The sequence below is a fragment of the Calonectris borealis genome, chromosome 7 (assembly GCF_964195595.1).
Source record: "Calonectris borealis chromosome 7, bCalBor7.hap1.2, whole genome shotgun sequence".
Taxonomy (NCBI): domain Eukaryota; kingdom Metazoa; phylum Chordata; class Aves; order Procellariiformes; family Procellariidae; genus Calonectris; species Calonectris borealis.
In genome coordinates, this window is record NC_134318.1 from 34,675,746 (window position 1) to 34,698,844 (window position 23,099).

The following is a 23,099-nucleotide window of genomic DNA, read 5'->3' on the forward strand; positions in this document are numbered from 1 at the left end:
CTCAACTTTCCGCTTCTCTCACAGCATCCCCCCCAAAAAAAATCCCACCGTTTAAATTATTGGTGCCTTGTTTGGACTTCGTCCCGATACTGCCCGATTTTCACATCTATTCCACTTACAAATAAAAAAGTAACTGGGCGGGAAAAGGAGGCTGTGTTGAATCTGCTGAGCTGGAAACACCACTGGGGATTCTCTTCACGAATATGCTTGTCTGAATATCAAAGCTGTGTAAAAACAAAATGAATGAGAGGGTCCTCCTTTAAGACAGACGAGTTATTGCGTGTTTGTGCTTAGGTTTTGGTTTGTTGTGTTTTTTTAATTACAATTTTCCTCCGCGGCTTTGCGGGAGGTGCCGAATGTGCGTCAGTGAAACGGCCGGCCGGTAAACAGCGGCCCGTCCTGGCCGCGGGCTCGCCCAGGAGGCGTCATGGCGGCGGGGGGCCTGGCGGGGCTCCTGCCCGCCCAGACCCAGCTGGAGTACGCCCTGCTCGACGCCGATACTCCCCAGGAGAAGGAGAACTTGGTCTACCAGTACCTGAAGAAGATGGACAGCCGGGAGCGGGACCTAACGGTGCCCGAGCTCGGCGGAGGTGGGTGGCGGGGCCCGAGCGGGTCAGGCCCCGCGGCGGAGCGGGGTTCAGCGTCCCGGGCCCGCTGGGCGGGCGGCTGCAGGGTCTCCCCCGGTGGAGGTGGCTGAGCTCCGGCCCTCAGCGTGTGGCGTTTTCCTTGCAGTCCCGCTGCCTGCGAGGGCCGTGCAGTTACGGCCCCGTTAGCTGCTTTTTTAAAAGGCACTTCTAGTTTCAGGAAATGTCACTCCTGACAGCATCAGGACCAAAGGTCGAGAAAAAAGAACCCCTTTATAAATGCTCCCCTTGCTTCTGGTTGCAAAAACCTGTTAAAGCCTCTCCTAAATTTCTACTAGCTTCATGAATTTACTTTTTTTTTAATAAAGGCTTTCCTTTCTGTACAGTATATTGATATCTCTCTCCTCTGGTCATAGTGAGAACCTTACCAACTCTCACAGCTTCCTCTTGCGCTCCCTTGGTTTCACTGCAGCCGCTTAGGATGTTTCCCAGCTCGCTCTCCCCATGACTTACCCGTGCTTGTCAATTATCATGTCCCTGATAATACAAACTGGGGGAGATGGCATCCTCCTTCAGCGGTATGCCCATTTCCCTTTCACACGTTTCTATATCTTTTCTTGTGCTAAGTGTGAAATCAAAGGTTAAGTCTTGTAAGATCTTGCAAGTCCTGCTCAGGGTCCTTGTAACCTTAGTGAGGCTCTCTGGAACTGTGGGAGCTCACATCTGACTGCAAGACAGAGACCTCAGCAGGTAAACTTCAGGGTTAAAATCACATGCGTATCATGGGAATGAATTCTGACTTGTAACTAATGGAGCAAAGTGAATGCTCTTTCTGTCTAGATGTGGACCCTTGAATTGAATTTTCACTTTTGTCATTAGTATTGTTTCACTTTCTGTGTTCTGTCAAAGCTTGTTTTCTCTTCTAAAAAGAGCTTAAATAGGTAGCCAACATTTTTCATTTCCAGTATTTTTTTATGAAAGGTATTTTAACTTTAGTGAAAAGGGGAGCGATGCCATAAAATAAGTTACTCTTTTAAAAAGTAAACAGTAAAGCATTGTCCTTTTGCAGAAATAATGCATAAACTTGATAAATTATTCTCATTATTGTCACCAAATCTGAATGTGTGTGCATCCATTTATGTTTATAAATATATGGAGGTAGAGACCAATCCTCCTCTTAATGAAACGGAAAACAAGCCTCCTGCTGACTTTAGCAGCAATAACTTCTCCTAAGTAAGAATTTAGTTTGCTGAAACTGTCAGGGTGGAAGTTTTGAGGATTTTTAGATTAGTCAGTGTACATTTTTAAAAAGTAGTCCTTCAAAAATTTGCATTGTATCAAATCTATCTGTTCCCCCCCCCCATTTTCAGAAATGTTGAGCGATAATAACAGCAGATCATGTTCTAGGATATTTATTTCATATCTTGATACCATTTTTTTATGGGATCAGAGGAATATCAGTTACCAGTGAGAAAACAATGCTTTCCTTTCTCATGTCAAGTGGTTAAAATAAATGACCAGGAGTACTACGGGGTATATCTGAAAGGGTTGTATTTCTTCTTATGTAACAGGATTAATTTATACCTGTCATTTCTAACTTTGAAAATCAAGATCAAAACTACAAACACAAAAATATTTCACTCATCTCTGAAATTAGTTATTTACAGAACTGTTGGAAAAATCGTTAAGAGTTTAACAGTTTTTTAGTTTACTAGCATTTACGTGAGTTTTAAATAAATAGTTGTTGCCTGTATGACATTGTTAGAGTTTGAATAATGTATGACATGTTTTAAAATGTATGAAAATTGTTCTGAGGCTTGCATGCTCTTTCAGTTAAAAGGTGCCTATATAAATATATTAACCATGCTTTCAATATTACATTAAGTCTTGATAATAATACTTCTTTTCATTTACTAATTACAAAGAATTGTGGAACAAGGATGAGTTGGATAAATATAAGACTTTTGGTTTGCTTTTCTACCTGCATAGAAAGTGATGTTGCACTTTTTTTTAAGTGAAACATGCTAGGAACGTTGTGTGGTGTTGTGCAAATTAGGTATAAGTGTCTGCCTTTCCCGACCCTTCCCCTAACAGGGTATCTCTGTTCTCTGTATTCCAGATCTACAATGGTTAAACACAGAAGGTCCTATTTCTCTTCACAAAGACCTTTGTGGAAAAGTTGTGGTGTTGGATTTCTTTACTTACTGCTGCATCAATTGCTTGCACCTGCTGCCTGATCTCCACGCGTTGGAGCACCAGTACTCTGATAAAGGTAAAAGTGCTTTGGCTTGCTTGGAATAGAATTTCCTGGCAGTGTTGCAGGCAGAGTAGCTGAGTCACTTTGTTGCTGGTTACTAAACAGCTGGCAAAATTTCAGGGGTGCCTAAAAATGTCTTCTTATCTTTTAAGTAGCCTAAAAAAGGTGACTCTGTATACTCTCATCACATTTTTAAACGGGGTTAAATAAGGTATCTGTTGTGTCTGTATAATTAAAGAAACAGGATATATGCTTAAAGCCCAAATCTGCTATCTGCATAAATAAGGCTATTTGCAAAAAGCTAAGCAAGGATGTAAGACACAGGCTCAAAGTTAATCTACGTATGTAACCCTCTACACTTGACTTAGGAACCAACTGTGAGGAGAACATAGTTAAGATTACTTGTTTTTTCCATTCTAACTGAAATAACAAAATATGTAAGCTTGGTTTAGAATTTTTTTGGTATTGGCATCACCTTATATATCACTAATAGTCCTGTATTCTGGAGAGGGCATTAAGCTCTTTAGATTTCATCTCAGATGTGAATTTATGTCTCTTTCTGAGTGAATAAAAATGCAGGGTAATTACTATGTAGAATGCAGTCTCTTGTCATCAAGATGACTTGTCAGAGATAAGCTGTGGTCTTACACAGAATGTATCAGCTACGCACTTACCTTGGATAATTTAATAGGCTGAACAGTGAGATGAAGAACAGTGTTACTTTCAGCCCTAAAAATATTATATTAAACATAATATCTATATGTAATGAAAATAACATCTTATAATTTTTAAGTCTCTGATTCTCCATTGGCATTTCTGACTGATTTTAATTTTAGCAGCATTTATTTTCATGTGTTACCTACTTTCACTAGAAAAAGAAATTACAATGTGTTTGAAATTTCAAGTTCTTTAAGTAATTCACTTATATATTGTAGGTTTACATAGCGCTTTACAGAAGACTCAAATAAACTAATTTTTCTACCTTGAAAAGCTTAGCTGTTTGCTTTGAACAACTTTGAGATCTGGTATAATGTTTTAGCTATGAGAAACTTTATCTAATAAGGAAAAACTGTCATGGCGTTTTTTTTGGGAGGGAGGCAGTTTTAAGTGCAAGGTGATTAGCAAATGATAAATGGACCGCTGTGGATATCAGGCATGCTGGGAAGAAGGTCTAGATTGAAATTTCAGAAGATTACATTGATCATATAATGAATAATATCTTTAAATTATAAACATTGTGTAGTATGGTGTTATTGTATTAATATAGCTGTCATATCCTTAATCTGTTTTTTAAGACCAAGCTGTTAAATCAGTTGATAACAAAAAATTAATTTTAACAACCTTTCCCCATAAGCTTTCTCTTTAAAGTATTTGAACATCTCTATACTAGCGTAGAAGAGGCTGCAGCACTTTGAACTGAACTGGAGGTCCACTTGGAGACACTTTTCTTTGTTTGACTTGTATTAAACTTCCTGTCGTAGGAGTTATTACTTGAGGAAAGTACTTCGCTGATAGGTGATAAATTCTTTTTGCATTTGAGCTATCCTAATAAGTTCTTTTTGAATTTGAGCTGTCCTGTTCCAACAGGAACCGGAGTTAGAAAAAAGGTACTTGGGATGAAAGTGGAAAAACAAGTGGAGGTAAAAGGAAAGAAGAGCAGGTGTGTGTAACATTAATCTTAAATTTAATGTGTTAGGAAACAGAGGATAGCAGTTGGATTCAGGAAGAGATTAAGGTTGATGGTTCAAACAAAAAGAAAAATACGTTTGTTTTTTTCACAGTAGACCTCCCTTTTGGTTGTTTTCTGTTGTTTTCATGTTTTGATTTTCGGCCTTTTCAGGATTATTTAATCTTTCTTTGTGCGTAAATTTTAGCATTACAGTAGTATAAGGCTATATATTGAAATATGTATGTTTAAATATATCAAGGCAGTAAGGGTTGTGGGTTTTTAAGCCATAGAAAAATACTTCAGTCAATGGTTTTATGTCAAGGTGCATCTTCTTCACCAAAGACATAATTTCCTATCACTAGGAGAAAGAGGAGAGTTGTTGACTTGAGAAACTTGAGAAAGATAAAGATTGGAGGAATAAGACTAAATTAGAAAGAATGTCGGACATATAAAAATGCTTTAAGAACGTCTAGATATATTAATGCAGGTATCTTGGTATTCGACCTCATTCTGGAGTTTCATTCTATTTTCATCTACTCTCTTCTTTAGTTAATGGAAATCCCTTCTCCTTTCAGGGGATGGGGGACAGGTTCACTTCTGGTTGGATTGGTTCCGAAATCTATCAGCTCATTATTGCAAAAACGGGTTTCGGCGCAAAGGATTAGCAACACGATTTCTTTTGGCAGCAGCAAGTCAGATTAAATATATAGTGAAACTGCAGCTTTACTAAACTTTAGATTTGTAAAGTTAGCATTTATTTACACATTTCATGTATATATTTATCGTGCTATAGAAGTGGCAGAGGGTGCTGACCTAGCAAACAGTATTAGTCAGAATGAAAACAACATCTTACTCTGACAAAGCATCTATCTCATAATGCATTTGGATCTTTAATCTATTGTTTGAATATTTGAAGGAATGTTGATTATATTTTTCTGCATAACTAAGAGCAAACCTCAATATTGGTACAATTCACAGCAATGTCTTTTTTTGGTTGTACATTGTGTACATATATTTTTGATACTCTGGTATTTTTTTTTAATGTGGTTCAAATGCCCTCTTATGTGGAATATGTTGAAACTTCAGCAGTGTGATTATCAGACATGAGAAGTCTGAACACAAGAAGCTGTAGTTTTAGGGTGATCCTAAACCATTATATATATCATTGTACATATGCACATAGTTCTGTTGTCTGGAACTTCAAGAGATCTGTTTCAAAATGAAGACTGCTTTCCATAGGATTAAATGTCGCCTAGCATCTTTATCTGATATGTTCTCGCTGCTATCTTCAGTGGTGCTATTTCTGTTTTTCAAGTGGCATTCAAAGTTATTTTAAACCCCAGTGCATATTCAGTTCATGTTATCAGCAGTCCAGAAATTACTTCTTTAAGAGGGAGTACTTTTTAATATTCAGAAATAGCTTGGCGTAAGTCCAGTGTTGTGCTCTGGTATAATCCTTCAAATAAAATGTTTTAAATGGTGTGCATATTCTTATATCTCAGCATAGCATCCATCAGTTTCCACAAGACTTCTCTTCATGAGAGGATGTTATAACTTATTTGTACTGTTCAGGTGTTCAGTAGAGAATTGTCTTTCTAGCTTTAATGATATTTTTGAAGGACAAATGTAAGTGCTGCTGATGATCCTATTATAGTTAAAATGTTTGACCTGCTGTTTGGAGTTCAGCAGTTAATGATACTGCATCTTCAGCTGTCTGATATTGCAACATGCTGTGCCTATAGGATTGATAAAGACTTTATCAGTTACAGATACAGAATTAAAAAATCACTATGAAATTGTTATATTCAACTAAGTCTTTTATTGTGCAGCACTTTGCTCCTTCCTGTCACATTGAAATATTACCATTCCTGCAGGTGCTGTTCTTCTCCATTAACACTGTTTTATGGTTGAGGAGAAGGGCTAAAAGAGAAAAATAATTTTCCATTTCTCTGTAACTGAATAAAAAGCCAACCTGAGATTATATTAGTTTTTTTTTTTAGAAGGAAACAAACTAATTTGAGCTCAAATAATACAACTATTTAAGACCTGAAATAATTGCCTTTCTTACATTTCTACCACAAAATCAGAGGTGAGGGTAGAACAAAGATGTCCAGCTAGCCAGATTGCTCCTCTACCGTAAAGGTAGGAGAAAAGCATAAGAGTAAATACTATATTCCATTCCAAACCATGTCCTTGCATGCAGTTGTTTAGAGTTGTTACTTTTTGGGCCCTGGTTCAGGCCCTCTCTGATCAGAGGGCTGGTTTCACCATTCTTGTAATGGTAAACTCCACTGACTGTAACTGCAGGGCTTTTGGAGGACTGTTTTACAAAAGCATTTTATTTTTGCATATTTGCTTGAAGTTTTACAAATAGTGAAGCCCTTTAATGGATTAGGTAGTAAACGCCAAGTAACAGTAATGTTCTGATACGTAAATTTCCAGTTTAGAATGAATTGTTGTGTGTCACATAACAGTTGATGCTAAATGAAATAAAATGTGTAAGATAGGTGAGTTATTGCAGAAAAAAGTACAGTTCTTGTGAATTAAAAATTAAAATGCTAGAATGCTAAATAAATAAAATTATTTTCTTTGATAAGGAGAAAGGTGCATTATGCAAGCTGCAAAAAGTTACTTTGTGTGTAGTTTTCCTTCTCAGAGAGCTAGTTCTGGATTTTGCTAATTGCAATTGCAACTGGAAGAGTGAGGAGAGAAAAACTGGGGGAAAAAGGGGTACTGTTCTAGCAACTATGAGAAGCTAGAAGAAATAAATTAGTTAGCAAGGTGATTGAAAATATTTAGGTTATGTTCCGATTAGATTTGTGATAAACTGATGAAGTCTTTTCCTGTTGTAACAAATGGTTATATTTGAATGAGAAGAAAATGGCCTTCTAAAAATTATCTGCTACTACAAGTAACTGAAACAGTTCATACTCTCAAGTCTTCTTAAAACTTTGCTGAGAAAATGTTTATTTAAAAAATTGTCTTTTCTAGATGAGTGTCCTTTCAGGAGGGCTATTTCCATTGGCTGTTATTTAGGATAAAGCATAACAGTATTAGAGTAAGCACCAAATAACAGAACTTGCTTGCTTAGAGATTCACATTGCACATCTGCCTTTACCCTTTATAACTAAATTGTATCCTGCTTATCTAAATTTAATAGCTATTCAACCAAACCTATTTTGTCTATAGTAGCACAATGCAACATTTTCAATTACAGTGAGTATTTGTATGAGCACAAATTAGTCTGATTTAAGAACCTTATGAAGTTCTTCAAGGATCTACACTCGTCATATTTCAGAGTATAAGCATCACCAGAAAATTGGATTAGATTGGGTAATGGCTGTTCTTCCTCCATGCCACCCTGTACAGACTCCAAGTCGTCTTCGCTTTTTGGTATTACTTGTATTACTGAAAAAGTATAGTACTACAAGGAATCCACCTATAGACATTGGTGACTGGGGGAAGGAAGGAAACACCACAGATGTTTGAATGCTACTGATAAAAGGGTTTATAAATGCTAAATGTTTTTACAGACCTGCCTGGGGCGGCGGGGGGGAGTACTTTTTTTTTTTGTTGTCAAAATAATTTCTAATACTGTGGTAAAATTAACTGAAGTTGAGTGTCAACTCTAAGGATATTTTCCTTTCCCTCCTCTCCTCAAAATAACACAAAAAATCAGCTGAAAATTTAAAACTTTTACTTGGACAAAGAAATAGAGAGATCCCAATTGTTATTTGTGGTTATAAAATGCTTGCGCTATCACGTGAGTGATTTTTTGATAAGTAGTAAGGTTAACGTGTAAGGATTTCCATTAGATTAACAGTTCTGGTTTAAAAATATTGTATTGCAGCTTTCTACAACTGCATGGTTACTGTTGTTATCTTCCTTACTTCAGTTAGAATGGATGAGTTACTTTGACTATAACAAGGTTATGCTTATGGCTAGTAGTATTTTTTAAGTACAAAGTGGGACAAAATATGGTATTGATGTCACGTGCACAGTTTACTTCATTTGGTAGAGATTATGCTAGTAAAACCTAATTTAAAGCCCTGAAAAAGGATGTAGTCTTTTTTTGTCTTCTTTTCCCCCCTCTTTTTTTGCTTCTGGAAAGTACTGAAAAGTGGCTTGATTGAAGGCTTGAAAAAAGGCTCTTCATTCTTTTTCTGTTGGTAGGAAGGGGGAATGGAAAATTCAGGGCTGCTTACATAATTGTCTACTTGGGGTGGAAGTAGTTTTATTTCTTACAAGGGAAAAGCAGCTGAACTCTGAGCCATAGATTTTTATTTCTGTGTTTGAATTTCGTAAAACTAAGAAAATAAGCAAGCAACTCGAGGAAGCTCGTAATTGTGTGCTTTTGATCAATTTTAGGCTTGGTATTATGTATGCAGTGTATATAAGCAGAATTACATTACATTATGCTTATGCAACACCTTCGTACTAGGATTTCAATTGCAGTTATCCCTGCATGGGAAAACCTAAACTCTTCATCGTCTTTATTAACCAAATACAGGAATTAAGTTAAACATGGGGGGGGGCAAAAATCAATGATTTAATCATCTTTTCCCTTGTTTTTTTTTCTTTTTTCTTTTTTTCTTTTTTTTTTTTTTTTAAGGAAAAGGGTTCAAGCCTGCCTGGTTTGTAACAGGTGCTATTTGTCATTTTGTCATAGTTGTCAGTGCTGCCATTTTTATTTGAAATATAGAATACTGTATTGATTTCAGAAGCCTATACATTATTTTTTTACTGTTTATCTAGAGTTGGATAAAGGTAACTCTGGACTTCCAGAGTTCAGTGTTACTTTTGTGATTCCTAGTTAACTGTGGAAAAGAATTCATTTTAAAGTATAGTTGAACTGCTACAGCTTACCCATAATTATTTTGAAAGTATTTTCTACTTCAGTAGGTGGAGGTTCAGGAACTAAGAACAATTTATGACATGTTAAATGTCAACCGCTGGGGAAGTAATGGTCCTAAAGTTCAGTAATTTTACTGAAACGTTATTTCTGAGTTTCAGTATTTTGTATACGATGCTCTCTATGTTCCTACTGAGATGTAATTGCTTTTTGTTTGTTCAAATCCTCCTTCATTCTGGAAAGCAGTCAGTCACATTGTGAGATAACTGTGCTTCATTTTTACTGTTTTTTAATTCAAATGCAAATATGTTTCAATGCACGACTTTATTTTTCCTTTCAGATGGTCTTATTATTGTTGGTGTCCACTCAGCGAAATTCCCAAATGAAAAAGTTCTGGATAACATTAAAAGTGCTGTTCTGAAGTATAATATTGTCCACCCTGTAGTAAATGATGCAGATGCAACACTGTGGCACGAACTAGAAGTGTCCTGTTGGCCAACTCTGGTCATTCTCGGGCCTCGTGGAAATATGCTGTTTTCACTTGTTGGAGAGGGACACAGAGAGAAGTTGTTTTTATTTACTTCTATAACACTGAAATTCTACAAGGAGAGAGGACATATCAAAGACAACAACATTGGAATAAAGCTATACAGAGACTCCCTCCCACCTTCTCCCCTGCTGTTTCCTGGCAAAGTGACTGTAGATAATTCAGGAGAAAGGCTGGTAATAGCAGACACTGGACATCATAGGATTTTGGTTACTCAAAAAAATGGACGAATTCTACACATTATTGGAGGTAAGGGTATATAAGTTTATTATAGTAATTTTAGTTTAGGAGCAGATATGTTCACTGGGCCTACTAGGCTGATTCTTTTCTTAGACGACCTAGCAGTTTATAAACACTGCCAGAATTTTTTTTTCTACTAAAATCACTTTTACTGGATATGGGGGAATATAGCATAGTACCATCAATGGGAGACTCTGTTGATGCAACTGTTGGAGATGTTTAATTTTTTTTCTTTGTTCCATTGACTAAGTTCTGTATTTTTGTGATGTCCAATATGAATTACCAAAAAAACATTTTGTATTCTTCTGAAAGAGTTACAAATAGGTTTAGATTTAAGTGACGTGCATCCACATCCAACAGCAAGGTAGGGAAAAGAAAGGAGACAATAATGCCTCCCTTTCCAATAAAAGAAATGAATGTTGAATTGTGGTGGTGGTGTTGTGTAGGGAGGTTTTTGGGGTTTGTTTTTTGTTTGATTGTTGCTGCTGTTTTTTAAATCAAGAGCATTCCTCTATAGGATCCCCTTCTGGTTTTTACAGGAGGGGAGAATTATTAAGAGTGCCACTGCACTAGTACATAGGCACCTGAAAATGAAGTTGCCTCAGTATATATGAAAAGGCCTGTGTTCTCAGCAAAATTGAGATGCAACATATAAACAAGTTATGAAAATAGTGAAAGTTAAGTATTTTAAATTTAGTTACATTTGTTACATAGTTTATATTAGTAACATTTCAGCTTTAAGAAACTGATCTCTTTAACTGTTTTTGTAAAATTACTATCTGCTTTACAAGGCAAACAAGAAAATGTAGTTGAACTTGCATGCTCTTTGTATGCTTTACTCGTTCATAAATGAAATATTCAGACTTGTTCTTTTTTTTAATCTGTTACAGTGGTCAAAGTTACATCTTAATGCACCAAGTACATAGCTGTTAGGACAGTCCGTCTATGAGCAACCGTAATAGACAGATTTAGGAAGTGGTTGAATCCCCGAATTGTTGAAAACAACGGTTCATTTATGTCTCAGAATCAGGACCCATATGCTGATGTGTCCTATATTACTTAGTCTGGTATTTACTAATGCCCGTCCCATGGCAGGATCCTGCAAACCTCATAAAAATACCAGTGGCACTGCTGTTTAAAGAAAGGAAGAAAATCTCTTGCTATTTGAAGTAACAGTGCATTGGATAGACAGACTAATTATCCAGGTTAACCTGATAAAGGCATTAGTCTTAATACCCTTCTCCTATGGGAAGTACAAACAGGATTTCTTACGACAAAAGTGAGAGAATTTGATTTCTGTTTGATATGTGAGATGAAGTCTCTGCTGACAAGGTACCCTTTAGTGTTCTGGGGTAGTCATTAAACAGTAATTCAGAGGGAAATGTCCTAACCTCTGAAGTGGTACCCCTCCTTCCTGTGGCACTCTGTGCTATTCCCTTCCCTGGGGATATGCACCCTGAATGCTTACCAAGGGGAACTACTGGCATCTGACACACCAGCACCTCAGCGGTTCGTGTCTGTTAGGGTCTAAATTGTCTTCTGACAGTAGGTTGTAAAAGTTTGTGTGTATCAGTGACTCAGTTAAATGATTCAGTGGGCAGAAAATAATGCAATGAAGTTGATAATACGGTAATAAATGTGGGCATGCACAAAGGTCGAAATTACTATATTTGCATCATAAATCATAATGTACACATAACTCATATATCTAAATGTCTTCTGCTGACACATACTGCTAATGCACTTTAAATGTTACTCCCTCTGAAATGCGATGCTTACCTTCATATTGTTATATTCAAGTCATGTTCCTTTCTATTTCTTGGTTGTTCTGTGCAGAAGACTGTCACTCCATCATTCTCTTTTCTGTAATTAGTTCCATGTCATCTTTTTCCTAATTATTATTATTAATGAGAAAATGCTGCTAATCAAATACTAGTTTCATTTGTGATTTTACCAAAATCTAAACCATTGAAATGGAATTGAGCTTTGGAATGTAAAGTTTTTCCTGCTGACTTGCTTTGATGTGGTCAGGAATAAAAAAAGATGTAGTTTTTTATTTCTGTCTTCTGTTGTTGCTGTTGTCCTTTAGTGCAAGCGAACAGGAGCAATTTAGGCCCCTATTAAGACTTCTCTTTGGAAAATGAGCTTAAAGAAGCAGGGAACCTGTGGAGAATGAATTCAAAACTTAATAGCACCAGGCTATTGTAATTACATAGCACAGTGACTAAAATGAGACTACACAAAATATTAATAATGTAAACTGTACAAGGTGCTGTGAAAGCATCTCTTAGAATATGTAATTCTCTTACAGGTTTAAGTGTATGCACTTTATTTTTAAGGTTTTTTTTTTCTAAAATTATTTTTGAGTTTGCTTTGTTTCATTTATAGGTCCAAACAGTGGAAGGAGAGATGGAAGATTTTCAGAAGCAGCTTTCAACGCACCACAAGGGATCGCTGTAAAAAATAATGTTATTTATGTAGCTGATACAGAAAATCATCTAATTAGAAAGGTAAATTTTCCATAAGGAAGTTCAAAATTTAATCTCTTATACCTTATTCTACTTACACAGGTGAAAATTTACACCAAATTAATTACTCTTCAAATACCCTCAACATCAGGAAGGAAATTTGGCCCAATATCTTAAAAATAAATGCTTTGTGCAGTTTGTTTTTTAAAGGGCTACATATACTTTTGTGCTTTCTTTCAAATGAAGATGATATGCGCTACTCGTTCTAGCCTAATGGATTTTTTTTTTTCTAGTGACTCTTACTTTCCTGTTACGAGAAACATCTATTCTTAGTACTGGAAACAAAAACTGATTTTGTTTCACTTCCAGTAGTATCAGATTCTTATCTAAAGTTATTGTACTACTATGGTTCAGTGAATATCTAAACTTTTGTTAGCTGGTTTGGGTCTCTAAAGTACAGATAACCGCTTTAATTTCAAAATTGTCTGCATGTGGATTTTTTTTGATTAAGTGCTTGCAAGGTTTTAGCACGTAGGAATGTTACTCTCTCTCTCTATTGTCATTGGATCTTACATCTGGTTAGGTCACATTTAGAATAATCAGAAGTTAAGTTTGTTGAAGCAATATAATATTACCTTATTATTAAAAGTATTTTATGCATGTTAGAAGATCTTATACTCAGATCCTCACCAATATGTCTGATTAATGATCAGAGTAATGATCCTTACTCAATTTGGGGTGCCTTTGTACTGTTAAGTAGGTTCATTCAGTGCTTCATTTCAAAGCACTAGTGCACAAACTCCCTGCACTGTATTCATTGTAGTTGGCTACTAGGTTTTATTCTGGAAAGGGCCAAAGCTCCCTGTTGGTAAAGAAACATTGTTACTGAAAATGAGTAGATTGCTCCAGGTTCCTCATCTTACTAATATTCATCACGGTAGCCTGGTGACCACAGGAAATTAAGTGTTGCAGGTAGCAAAGACAGCACAGAAACATCTAAAGATCTGGATCATACTGCTTCAGCATTTTTCATGATAATTAGCTGTTCCCTTTCATCTAAATGTGCCATGAGGGTATCCAAGAATTGAAGTAATACAGCAGCTACGGGACATGCTTTCAAATGTTTGTGCAAGCCATGAGCCTTGCAAAAAGAATGCATTTACTGCTACACAACTTAGAAGAACTTCATGCTATGCATGAAAGACTCCCTTTTTACGTGATGATCACAATAAATTCATGAGAGGTATTGGAAGTCACTTATAAGCAAAAGCGGAAGGAAAAATAAAGTGATTTAGGTTGCAGAAGTGAAATAAAATAAAAACATTTTTTGCTCCAGGACATGAAATAAACTTCAAAAATAATTCGCTTTGTACAGATTATTTTATATAGAGATGGGAGATACTGTTTCAGTATCTGAATTTTTATGTCATGTTCCTATAAAAGTTTAAAATAAAACATCCACATCCATTGTCCATCTGAGTATTTCTCTAGAAAATGTTGATGCTTTCTTCTACAACTGCGGCATAAACGTTGCCAGAGCAATGTTAATTTTTGTTGCATATGGAAGAGAATTCCAGGCATGTGGTTTTCCTGCTGCCCACTGCTTCCCTCTTTCCCCCCCGCCCATCAGCAGGCATTGTGGTAAAATTAATTATTTTCCTATGTAAACAAATACTTGAAATTAGTTAGGATTTGGTTTTTATTTGTCAGCAAAAACTCTCAGTTTTTGACATCTAGCTCAAATTATCTGTAACTTCAGTCAAGTTAATGTTGTACACTCAGGGTGTATAATTTTGCTTCTTGTAGATTGACCTGGAATTAGAGATGGTGACCACTGTAGCAGGCATTGGGATACAAGGTGTTGATAAGGAAGGTGGAGCAAAAGGAGAAGAACAGCCTATCAGCTCTCCGTGGGATGTGGTCTTCGGAAATTCAAGTATTGTATCAGTTGAGCTTTTAACATCTCATATTTACACATGCATGACTGTTTGCTAAATGTTTTCCTGTTTTAGTAATAAACTGAGATGTGAAAAAGTAAAGACTTACTTTACAGCTGAGTCTAAAACACAGTGGTTTCATTTGCAAGTGATAACTGCAGCTCTGCTTTGCATCCTGAAAAAATGTAAACTGTTACTTGATGCAAAGAAAAATTCTTTTGTAGCAAGTTACATAGTTACTGGGTCCAAATACAGAAGGAAGTTGTGATCGCTTTTGTTAGGCCAGTGCTTTATGCCAGGATCATTTAAGAAGCAGATATATTTTACAGGAAGTGGGCATTGTCTAGAAGTTCCTTTCCTTGACTATACAGGCATGTCTGACCATTTGTAAATATTTGAATTTAGGAAATAAAAATAATTTTAGTCAGGGACCTCTGTTTATTCCTGTTTAGGTGATGTAAAATCACTAGACTCAAAATCATGATAGAGTCAATCAGATAAGAGAGGAATACCTCAGAAAAAACCTTGCAAGCATCAGGGGGTAAAAATTAAATCTTTGCATAATAGGATGCAAGAATCAGCTTCTGAGGATTTAAGTAGCTTGCTTTCCTGATTCACTTAACACACACCTGAGCTTGACATCACATAACTGCCATGTTTTCAACTGTTATTAACTGTGAATTGATACTCTATTTTGTCATGTGTCCATTTCAATACAATTTAGAAGTTGCAGATGCCAGTTTCTTAACAATGGCAGAACAATGCTTTAATGTGGCGTAAAACCCATAGGTCAGTATTGCAGGCATAAAAATTGACTTCTGATATTGGGATTTCTTGAATCTGCAGATGAATGGGTTGGGGAAGTAGCATGATTTAAGTCTGATATCTTTAAATTAGAGGTGCTTTACAAGATTAGTAAATTAGAACATTTTACTGACCTGGAAGCATTTGTTATGATCTTCGGTCAGTTACGAGGGAGGAAAACACAGTCAAATAAAGTTTAAGGGAACACGAAGCTAGTTCAGAAATGCTGATTGTATAGAAGTCTTGTGGTACAAATACATTGTCAGTATAGACAGTATACCACCAGCAACTTAAATAAGCAACCGGCATCAATTTTTAGATTTAACACTTTTAGTAATGTCTTCTACAAAAAAAAAAAAGGGCACTTTTTTGAAAGGCTTTGTCAATGACCCTTACAATCTGTGTTAAGCATATGGAATCATACTTGCAAGAGAAAGGAGGAGTACCTGAAGGAGAATCTCACCAGGTGTGGGTTGCTATTAATGAAGGCATGAGTTTTGTCGAATTTTATCCAATCTGATTTTCCTTTGGTGAATCAGTAGACTGTTGTGTGACTAGATGGTATAGTTTTCAAGGTGTCTTGAAGCAGCAAGCTGATCTCTGTGTGATGTTATTGCAGAGCTGTTTCGCAGATCAGGAAAGGAGAAGACTAATAACTCATCAGTGCCTCAGAAACTTAAGCTGGTTAACAGAACTATTCAAAATATCCTATAATTGTACTTTTCATTTTTCATGATGCTTTCTTCTGCTTCTGCCAGTAGTTGAATATCTGTTGATACTTTTTATTTTTGAGAGCTCTGCTTGTTAAATGTTAATTGATATGATTGTTATCAACATGAACATAGTAATCACTGAATTAGTCACCTGTAGAGGATTAGTCACCTGCACTGTCAACACTGCTGAATTTTTATAAGCATTTACATAAAAATCAGATCTTCTGAATGCACTCTGTTCCGACCAGTATAGATTTTTCCATAGTCGGTTAGAACCTACCAGTCAGTTGTCTATTTAGATCTCTACAAAATATAATATAACCTGTCAGTTAAGAAGAGCTTAAATCAATTTAAATTCTTTCTTTGAGAGGGTAATAGGCCAAATAGATAAAACGGAGGGAGGGAGGAGGGTGTGCTTTCAGTTTCTTTTTAAGATCTTTTTATACGGTTTTGTATGAGTAAAGTAAGCTAGGAAAAATGTAAATTACTGTAACAGCTATATAAAACTCTTTAGAAAACTATAATCAGAGGGAGTTGTCAAAATGGAGGGTTATATTGACTAGAATGCTAACAGGAGTCTGTCTCAGAGCATGAGGAACCAGGACTGTGTGTTTGCAGTGCATTTGTCTTACAGCATAGATACTGTCATGAGCTGCAGTGACTTCTTTAAGTTTGTTGCCAGACATCAAAAGAGTTTGTCAAAGTTGTATTGTTACTGCAAATTGCTTGAGCCTAGTAGGATGTTCTGTTACAATACAATATATCATAGGATGAATTTGTTATTCAGTAAATGAATGCGAAGCACAGTTTTCTAGAAAATCTTCACTGTCCTGGGCAGAGACCCAGCCTTCTGTTGGTGATTCTCAGTGTGCTGCCCTGCAGGTAGATACCCTGTTGTCAGTATATTAAAACTCGTATGTCAATGTCTAGTTTTGCATTTGGATGGATGAAGTAATTGATGAGAGTTTCAAAAATTACTTTTGTTCGCATCCACACAGCAGTGCCCGTTTTTTACATATGCTTATATGTATCTCTGTGCAAGTTGCAGGAGGTAATGTACACTTCAACAACTTAGGTTCATTATTACAAAATTTGTAAGTTTGATTTTTGTGTTAACTGGCATGGCGTATGGGAAATAACATTCTATTTTCCCATTTTCCTTAGATCAATGTAGCTTAAACTGTATACAAGAGGCATTTTTTCTTTTCAGAAGGTAGATTTATGGATTTTATAGTTTCTAAATAAGTGATGCTTCTGTGAGTTTCCTTCCAATGTCCAAAGCCATGCTATCCAGAACATGAAAGGGAGAAAAAAAGAAGTTTAAATGTTTAAGCTGTTTATGTACTATACTAGATAATATTGAACAGCTTATGCTGACCTTTTCAAAGTCTCAAAGGGAAAGGTTACCTCTAAAAAAAAAAAAAGAATTTTTTCTGTATCACTTATATTTCTTGAGATTACTCCTACCTACAGTTTAGAGTATGTATTGATCAATTAAAAGACTTCATAGTGTTTTAAAATTATAATATATAGATTGTTGTGAAATTGAAAATACTGAGGGAAAAAAGCTTTTGAGGGTGCAGATAAGTTAATATTCAGAATAGATACTACTAAGTGGCATGCTTTTAAGCATCCTCATAGTATTCCCATGAGATAATAGGCTTTTGTTTCCCCATTTTATACAGATGCTGAAGTCTGAGGCAAAGAGGTTAAGTGACTGACTGTTGGACTTGATGATCTTAAAGGTCTTTTCCAACCTTAATGATTCTATGATTCTGTGATTCTATGACTGTGAAATTCCATTTAAAAGCAAGTTGGCACAAATGTCTCTTTAAGGTAGGGGAGTTAATGGAGACAGAACACATGCTAGGATTCAGACAGACAGTGTTCTTCCTTGTCATCTTTTTCATTTCTTTAGTTGTGGCCACTGAGCTTGTGTTTTACCCTCCCCCTTTAAAATTCTTGAATGAACTGCATAGATTAAATTCTGGCTTTGTTGAAGTCGGTGCTGAAATTTGCATTGACATAGATTGTGCGGGAAATACAGGGGGAGGGCCAGCAGCTTAAAAATACGTAATTAAATTACTGTGTGCTTTTTTAGCTTTCTTTGTTGTCCCCTTCTATTTTTATTCAGTGGGTGTTGAAAGCAAGTGATACTTAAATGCACAGTTGATCTGAGCGTGAAATGTTCTTGATAGCTGCATTCTTGCTGGAAGGATCAGGACAATGACCTGTGCTTGGTGACATAACTGTGTGTTTCACATTCCAAAATTTGGTCTTAAATTGCATGATTGTAATCTATTTATAGAAACTCCCAAGTACAGTATTGACTGTGCTTTCAGTAAACTAGTTGGAAATTTTTACGTCAATTTAGATTTTACGTAGATATTATTTAAATGAAAGTACAGTACCTTATCATACTGGTACAATTTTTATAGCCCTTAAAAGGCAAAAGTATGTAAGATTTTTTTTCTCTCCGTGTTTCTGCTAGAGGGTTATTTAGTACCACCGCATTCCAGAGGAAACACTTTTTTTTCTGAATTACTAATGGTGATTCTTCCCTAATTTTACAAAAAAATAAAGCAATAATCACTTCAGCAATAAGCAATTAACACTTCCTGGGTGAACTCAGACCATATATGAACTGTTTATGTCTGAACTGTCTGTATCTTGAAAGTATGCTTTCTACATGACACTTTTCTTTTTCCTTCTGGTCTCATTCTGGCATTGAGGCTCTAGCCTTCCTGTCCTGTGAAAGGATTTTTCCTTGGTAATAGCTGGAAATAAAAGAGCTGTTTTTGTGGTCATCAGGGATTAATTAGGAATCATTTTTCTGGACAACTCAAAATTTGAATTACTCTAAACATATGTTGCATATGTAATATGACTGCATGATGTGTCAATGTAGATTTACTTGGAATGCAAAAGGCCACCTCATCTCTCTGTAGCAGTTTCCTATGCAAAGTACAAACTCAAAGATACCCCATGCAGCTGCATCTGCCATTATACAAGTTCAGTTGCACAGAAAATCGTGTTAGAGACATCATTGACACGAAACAGCATTGTCTTGTCTTCTCTTCTTGAACTAGATCCTAAATTTACTTGTAAATGGTAATTATTTTTATTTAAAATATTTGAAATTTCAAAGAAAAAGTAACTTCTTCATTAAAGATAAGGCTGAAATAAAGTGCAAGACTTATTATAGGGTTTCATTCCTGTGTAAGACCTGTTTAAGGAGAAAAAGTCTTTTGAGAAGTATGACGTTAAGAAGTTACCGTGAAGAACTGCAGTGAAGCAGGTTGTTACCCAGTCTTGCTTTGGGAGGACTTCTAAGGCGCACTGTTTTCTTCTATATATTGTCCAAGTGGGTCAACCAGCTGCATAGTGTGGGCAGAATCACAGAGAGGGACAAATAGATTTAACTGAAGTTTTCACATGTCCTAACGTAATTTATGTACGGGTTCTGTCACCCGTAAGCAGCTTTCATTCCTGCTTCTAAACTGGGATTTATTTTTTTCCTTTAAACATTTGAGAGAAAACTGTGGAGGGATAAACTTTCAGAACTACTAGCTTTCTGTGCAATCAGCCCAACAGACTTTATCTCTACAGGAACCTGGTTAAACTGTTGACTGAATGCTCTGATTCTGTATTCCAAGCCAAAACTAAGAGATTAAGGAGTTTATGGCATTGCTAAATAATAATAGCAACAAAACTTACTAATATTTCACATGTTCACTACAGAAACAGGTCAAGAAGTTAGATATTTACATTAGTATTTTAGTATAAGCATGCCTTTCACAGATACGTACAAAGACTAAAGTCTTAACGTAAGGATGTAATGCGAGTTGTGACTGAATATCCAACAGTAATCCCACACAATTTAGTTTGACAGACTAATTTTCTAGTAAATTGGACTTCTCTATACCTTGACAAAATGGATGATGATGGTGATTACTTTCTGTAGTAAAAAGAAGCATTTGGATTAGCAGAGTTAACATCTTAACAGCTGTCAAACTTAGTAATATTTTGAAGGCCATGACTTGAAATGCCGCCTATAAAAAATTACTATATTTGTACCTGGAATTATGATTTCTCATTCTCTTTGTTCCACAGTCTGTAGTCTTTCTGTGAATGTATGCTCATGATAAAGAAGTTAAAACTGCAATTCAGATTTCTAAACACTAGTTCAGGTATCAGATACTGTTTTTAATGCAAAATTCCAGATGTAGAGCTGCTGAAATTAAACGTCCTTGCAGAGTCTTTGTCAGGCATGCTGGGGTCAGAATGAGACACAGTTTTTAACTGTTCTCATTTGATGCTGAAAGTGCTTTTGAATATGGAGTGTGGGTGTTGCGGGTCAGGGGAGACTGCGGTGCTGAAGTACCCTCAAGTGTATGCGTTTGCTGTGCTTAAATAGGAATGAATAAAATACATAACCAGACTTAGCTTTTTCTGTAGTTACAGTGATGTATCCCAACACTAAATAGTCTAAGTTAGTTCTTTCACGTTAACAAATGCTATCACTTCTACTTTGGATTTTTTTTAAGTACTTACTGCCATTACAGTCAGAAGGTCTGAGTTAGAAAACTTGGGAAAGAAAGAGAAAATACTTCATTATAGTCATCATTTTTAGCTCCCTATTATCTCCCACTGTATGACTTCCCCTTGGTATCTATGTCCAAGGATTTCTCTTGATGAGAGGGCAGGTATGTTAACTAAGAAGGAAAATTCCAGAAACATTTTGTTTCATGAAGGGTTATGCTGTTTGCATGATGCAACACTATGTGAAAGGGTGCCAGGTAGCACAGGAAAAAAAGAAGAAAATTAATTTTTACTCCTCCAAAAAGGATGATGTGTACTTGTAACAGTCCAGACTTACGGTGCTAAAGCATTCCTTTGGGCCTTTGCTATTTCTGTCTCACTGAACGATTCTCTAGTTGTTCTGTCAGTCAGATTTGGATTTAATTTGCTAAACTTTCACTGACTTAAGTGAAGACAAGACTTGCATTCACATGTGCACATAGGCAGCATGCCTATCTGTAAACCGGAGGGCATGTTGCATAGCCCTTTTTGCCTCCTGTGTTTTTGCAGAGGATGAGTGTACCAACAGACTGCTTCCTTGTTACTTTTTTTAAAGATAAAATTAGTTGACAAGAATAATGTTTTCAAACTTCAGTCTATTAGAAAATGTCAGTGGTCACAGCCACAAAATGTAACTTTGATTCCCAGGCTTTCAATTCCCAGACTGGAGGTAAGCATGCAGTTCCCAGACAGGGAAGCTGGAAGTGTGGGTAGTCCTGGGAATGGAATCTCTTCAAACAGATGTTGCTTGTTGACTGGTACAAAATAAAGTCTTTTCTGTGCGTTCAGATTGACTCACAGTTAATGGTCAGCAGTATTACTGAACTGTTTAAAATTGTGTATGTGTACAAACAAGACTGTATTCCAAGCCAAAATTCCAAGACTGAATTCTTAAAACACAGATATATAGCAGAGGCAAATTCAGGAACTGAATCATTGTATAGTAACTGAAGCATCATATAATATGGAATGTCAGTGCATTCAGAGCTCTAGTTCATTATTAGTGAATCTGTATAATGTAAGTATATCACATTTGCAAGCCATACTTTACTTTGATACAGGCAGCACTAAAGATAAGAAAGCACATACCCTAATAAGGAGAAACTACACTGGATTTTTAAAACAGCTCAAGATAGGTTGGAATGTGGTGCTTAATTGAATAAATGTAAAAGAATTGCTTTGTTCTTTTATGTTTTATAATAAATTCTTTAAAAATAAATTCTTCCCATTCAGGGATGATAACGAGTTATGATAAAGATGGCATTACCATAATTTTAGCATGCTGGTTCTCACTGGCCCCCTTCTCCTGCGAGAACAGTACAAGGATGACAGTGGTGACATGTCCTCAAACTGTTCTATCCTCAAAGAGGAGGTTGTTCTGTCTTTTGTTTCAGAACTCAAAGCATTAAACTGTGTAGTGTCAGGACCATTGTGTGATAAAATACCTTATCTGTGCAATTATAGGCATTGTTTTTACTTTTCTGGGTTTGTATAAATTTTTTTATTAAAGTTCTGAAATATTTTCCACAATTCAGTGTGCTTGTGCTGTTTCCATGCATGCATCCATTCTCTTTGTTCTAATTGCCATCCAGTAGAAAATATTTAAGTTGCATTAAAATTTATGACGGTTACGGAGCTCTTACTTATTTTTCCTGTCTTGTTCTCTAGTTGAAGAAAGGATCTTCTCTCTATTGATCTTACATAGTCAGTAAAATTTGAAATTAATATTGATGCTTTTCTCCTGTGTCTCATATTTGATAAGCCTTTCAGTATGCAGAATTAGAGTAAGAAACCTTTTCAATTTTTCAACGTATAGGTGTCACAAGGGAGTTTTCAGTAGGTGGAATTAGAACACTGATAGATGAAGAATGGAATAGATTTTTCTAAAGTGCTCAGTTCTAGTGTTTCTCCTTCATTTCATTGGTGGATGAAGTGAGTATTAAATAATTAATAAAGCACTTTTTGAGATCCCTCAGAATGAACTGCACAGCATAGCAAGATAAAAAGCTCACTTTCTGAATTGACCAGTGATTTTAGCATTGTTCATTCTGGGGTACGCGGAATAGTAGCATCTGAAAAGTGCAGGATATGCATCATGGAAACATAAAGTCCTGAAGTTGAACACGTGCTATATAGGAAGAAGTGAAATGAATTCGTAGGCCATTTTCTCAATTTAAATCTCTTAGAAACAAGCTCTAAGCAAAGATGATTCTGTAGGGTTTTTTTTTAATTGGGGTGTTTTTGGCATTGCCAGTACTTTGGGAACATCTTTGGTGACTCATAAAACATGTTTTCCAGCTCATTTTGCAAGCCTTCCTGCTCAACAAAAAGCTTTTAGGTGCTTTAGAAGTTTGACTTTTATTCTTGGAGCTCTAGTTTGCGTCAAAACATGGAGCCACGTGGAGGTGCAGGAGAGAGTCAGCGGAGTTCCTTTGATCGCGGTCTTG

The 23,099-nt window shown here is 36.1% G+C and overlaps 1 protein-coding gene across 6 annotated transcripts in view; it reads left to right on the plus strand.

Annotated features, from left to right (window-relative positions):
- The first annotated feature begins 411 nt into the window (after positions 1-411).
- The window catches only part of NHLRC2 (NHL repeat containing 2), a 48,725-nt gene continuing 26,037 nt past the window's right edge, over positions 412-23,099 (plus strand). For 5 of the 6 annotated variants that reach the window (XM_075155115.1, XM_075155117.1, XM_075155116.1 and 2 more), the window contains exons 1-5: positions 412-590; positions 2,704-2,856; positions 9,703-10,158; positions 12,538-12,659; positions 14,424-14,553. In XM_075155115.1, the coding sequence (XP_075011216.1) occupies positions 428-590; positions 2,704-2,856; positions 9,703-10,158; positions 12,538-12,659; positions 14,424-14,553 (1,024 nt within the window). In that variant the 5' untranslated portion in view covers positions 412-427. The remainder of the gene's footprint in view (positions 591-2,703; positions 2,857-9,702; positions 10,159-12,537; positions 12,660-14,423; positions 14,554-23,099) is intronic. The other variant, XM_075155120.1, reaches the window with a different exon arrangement.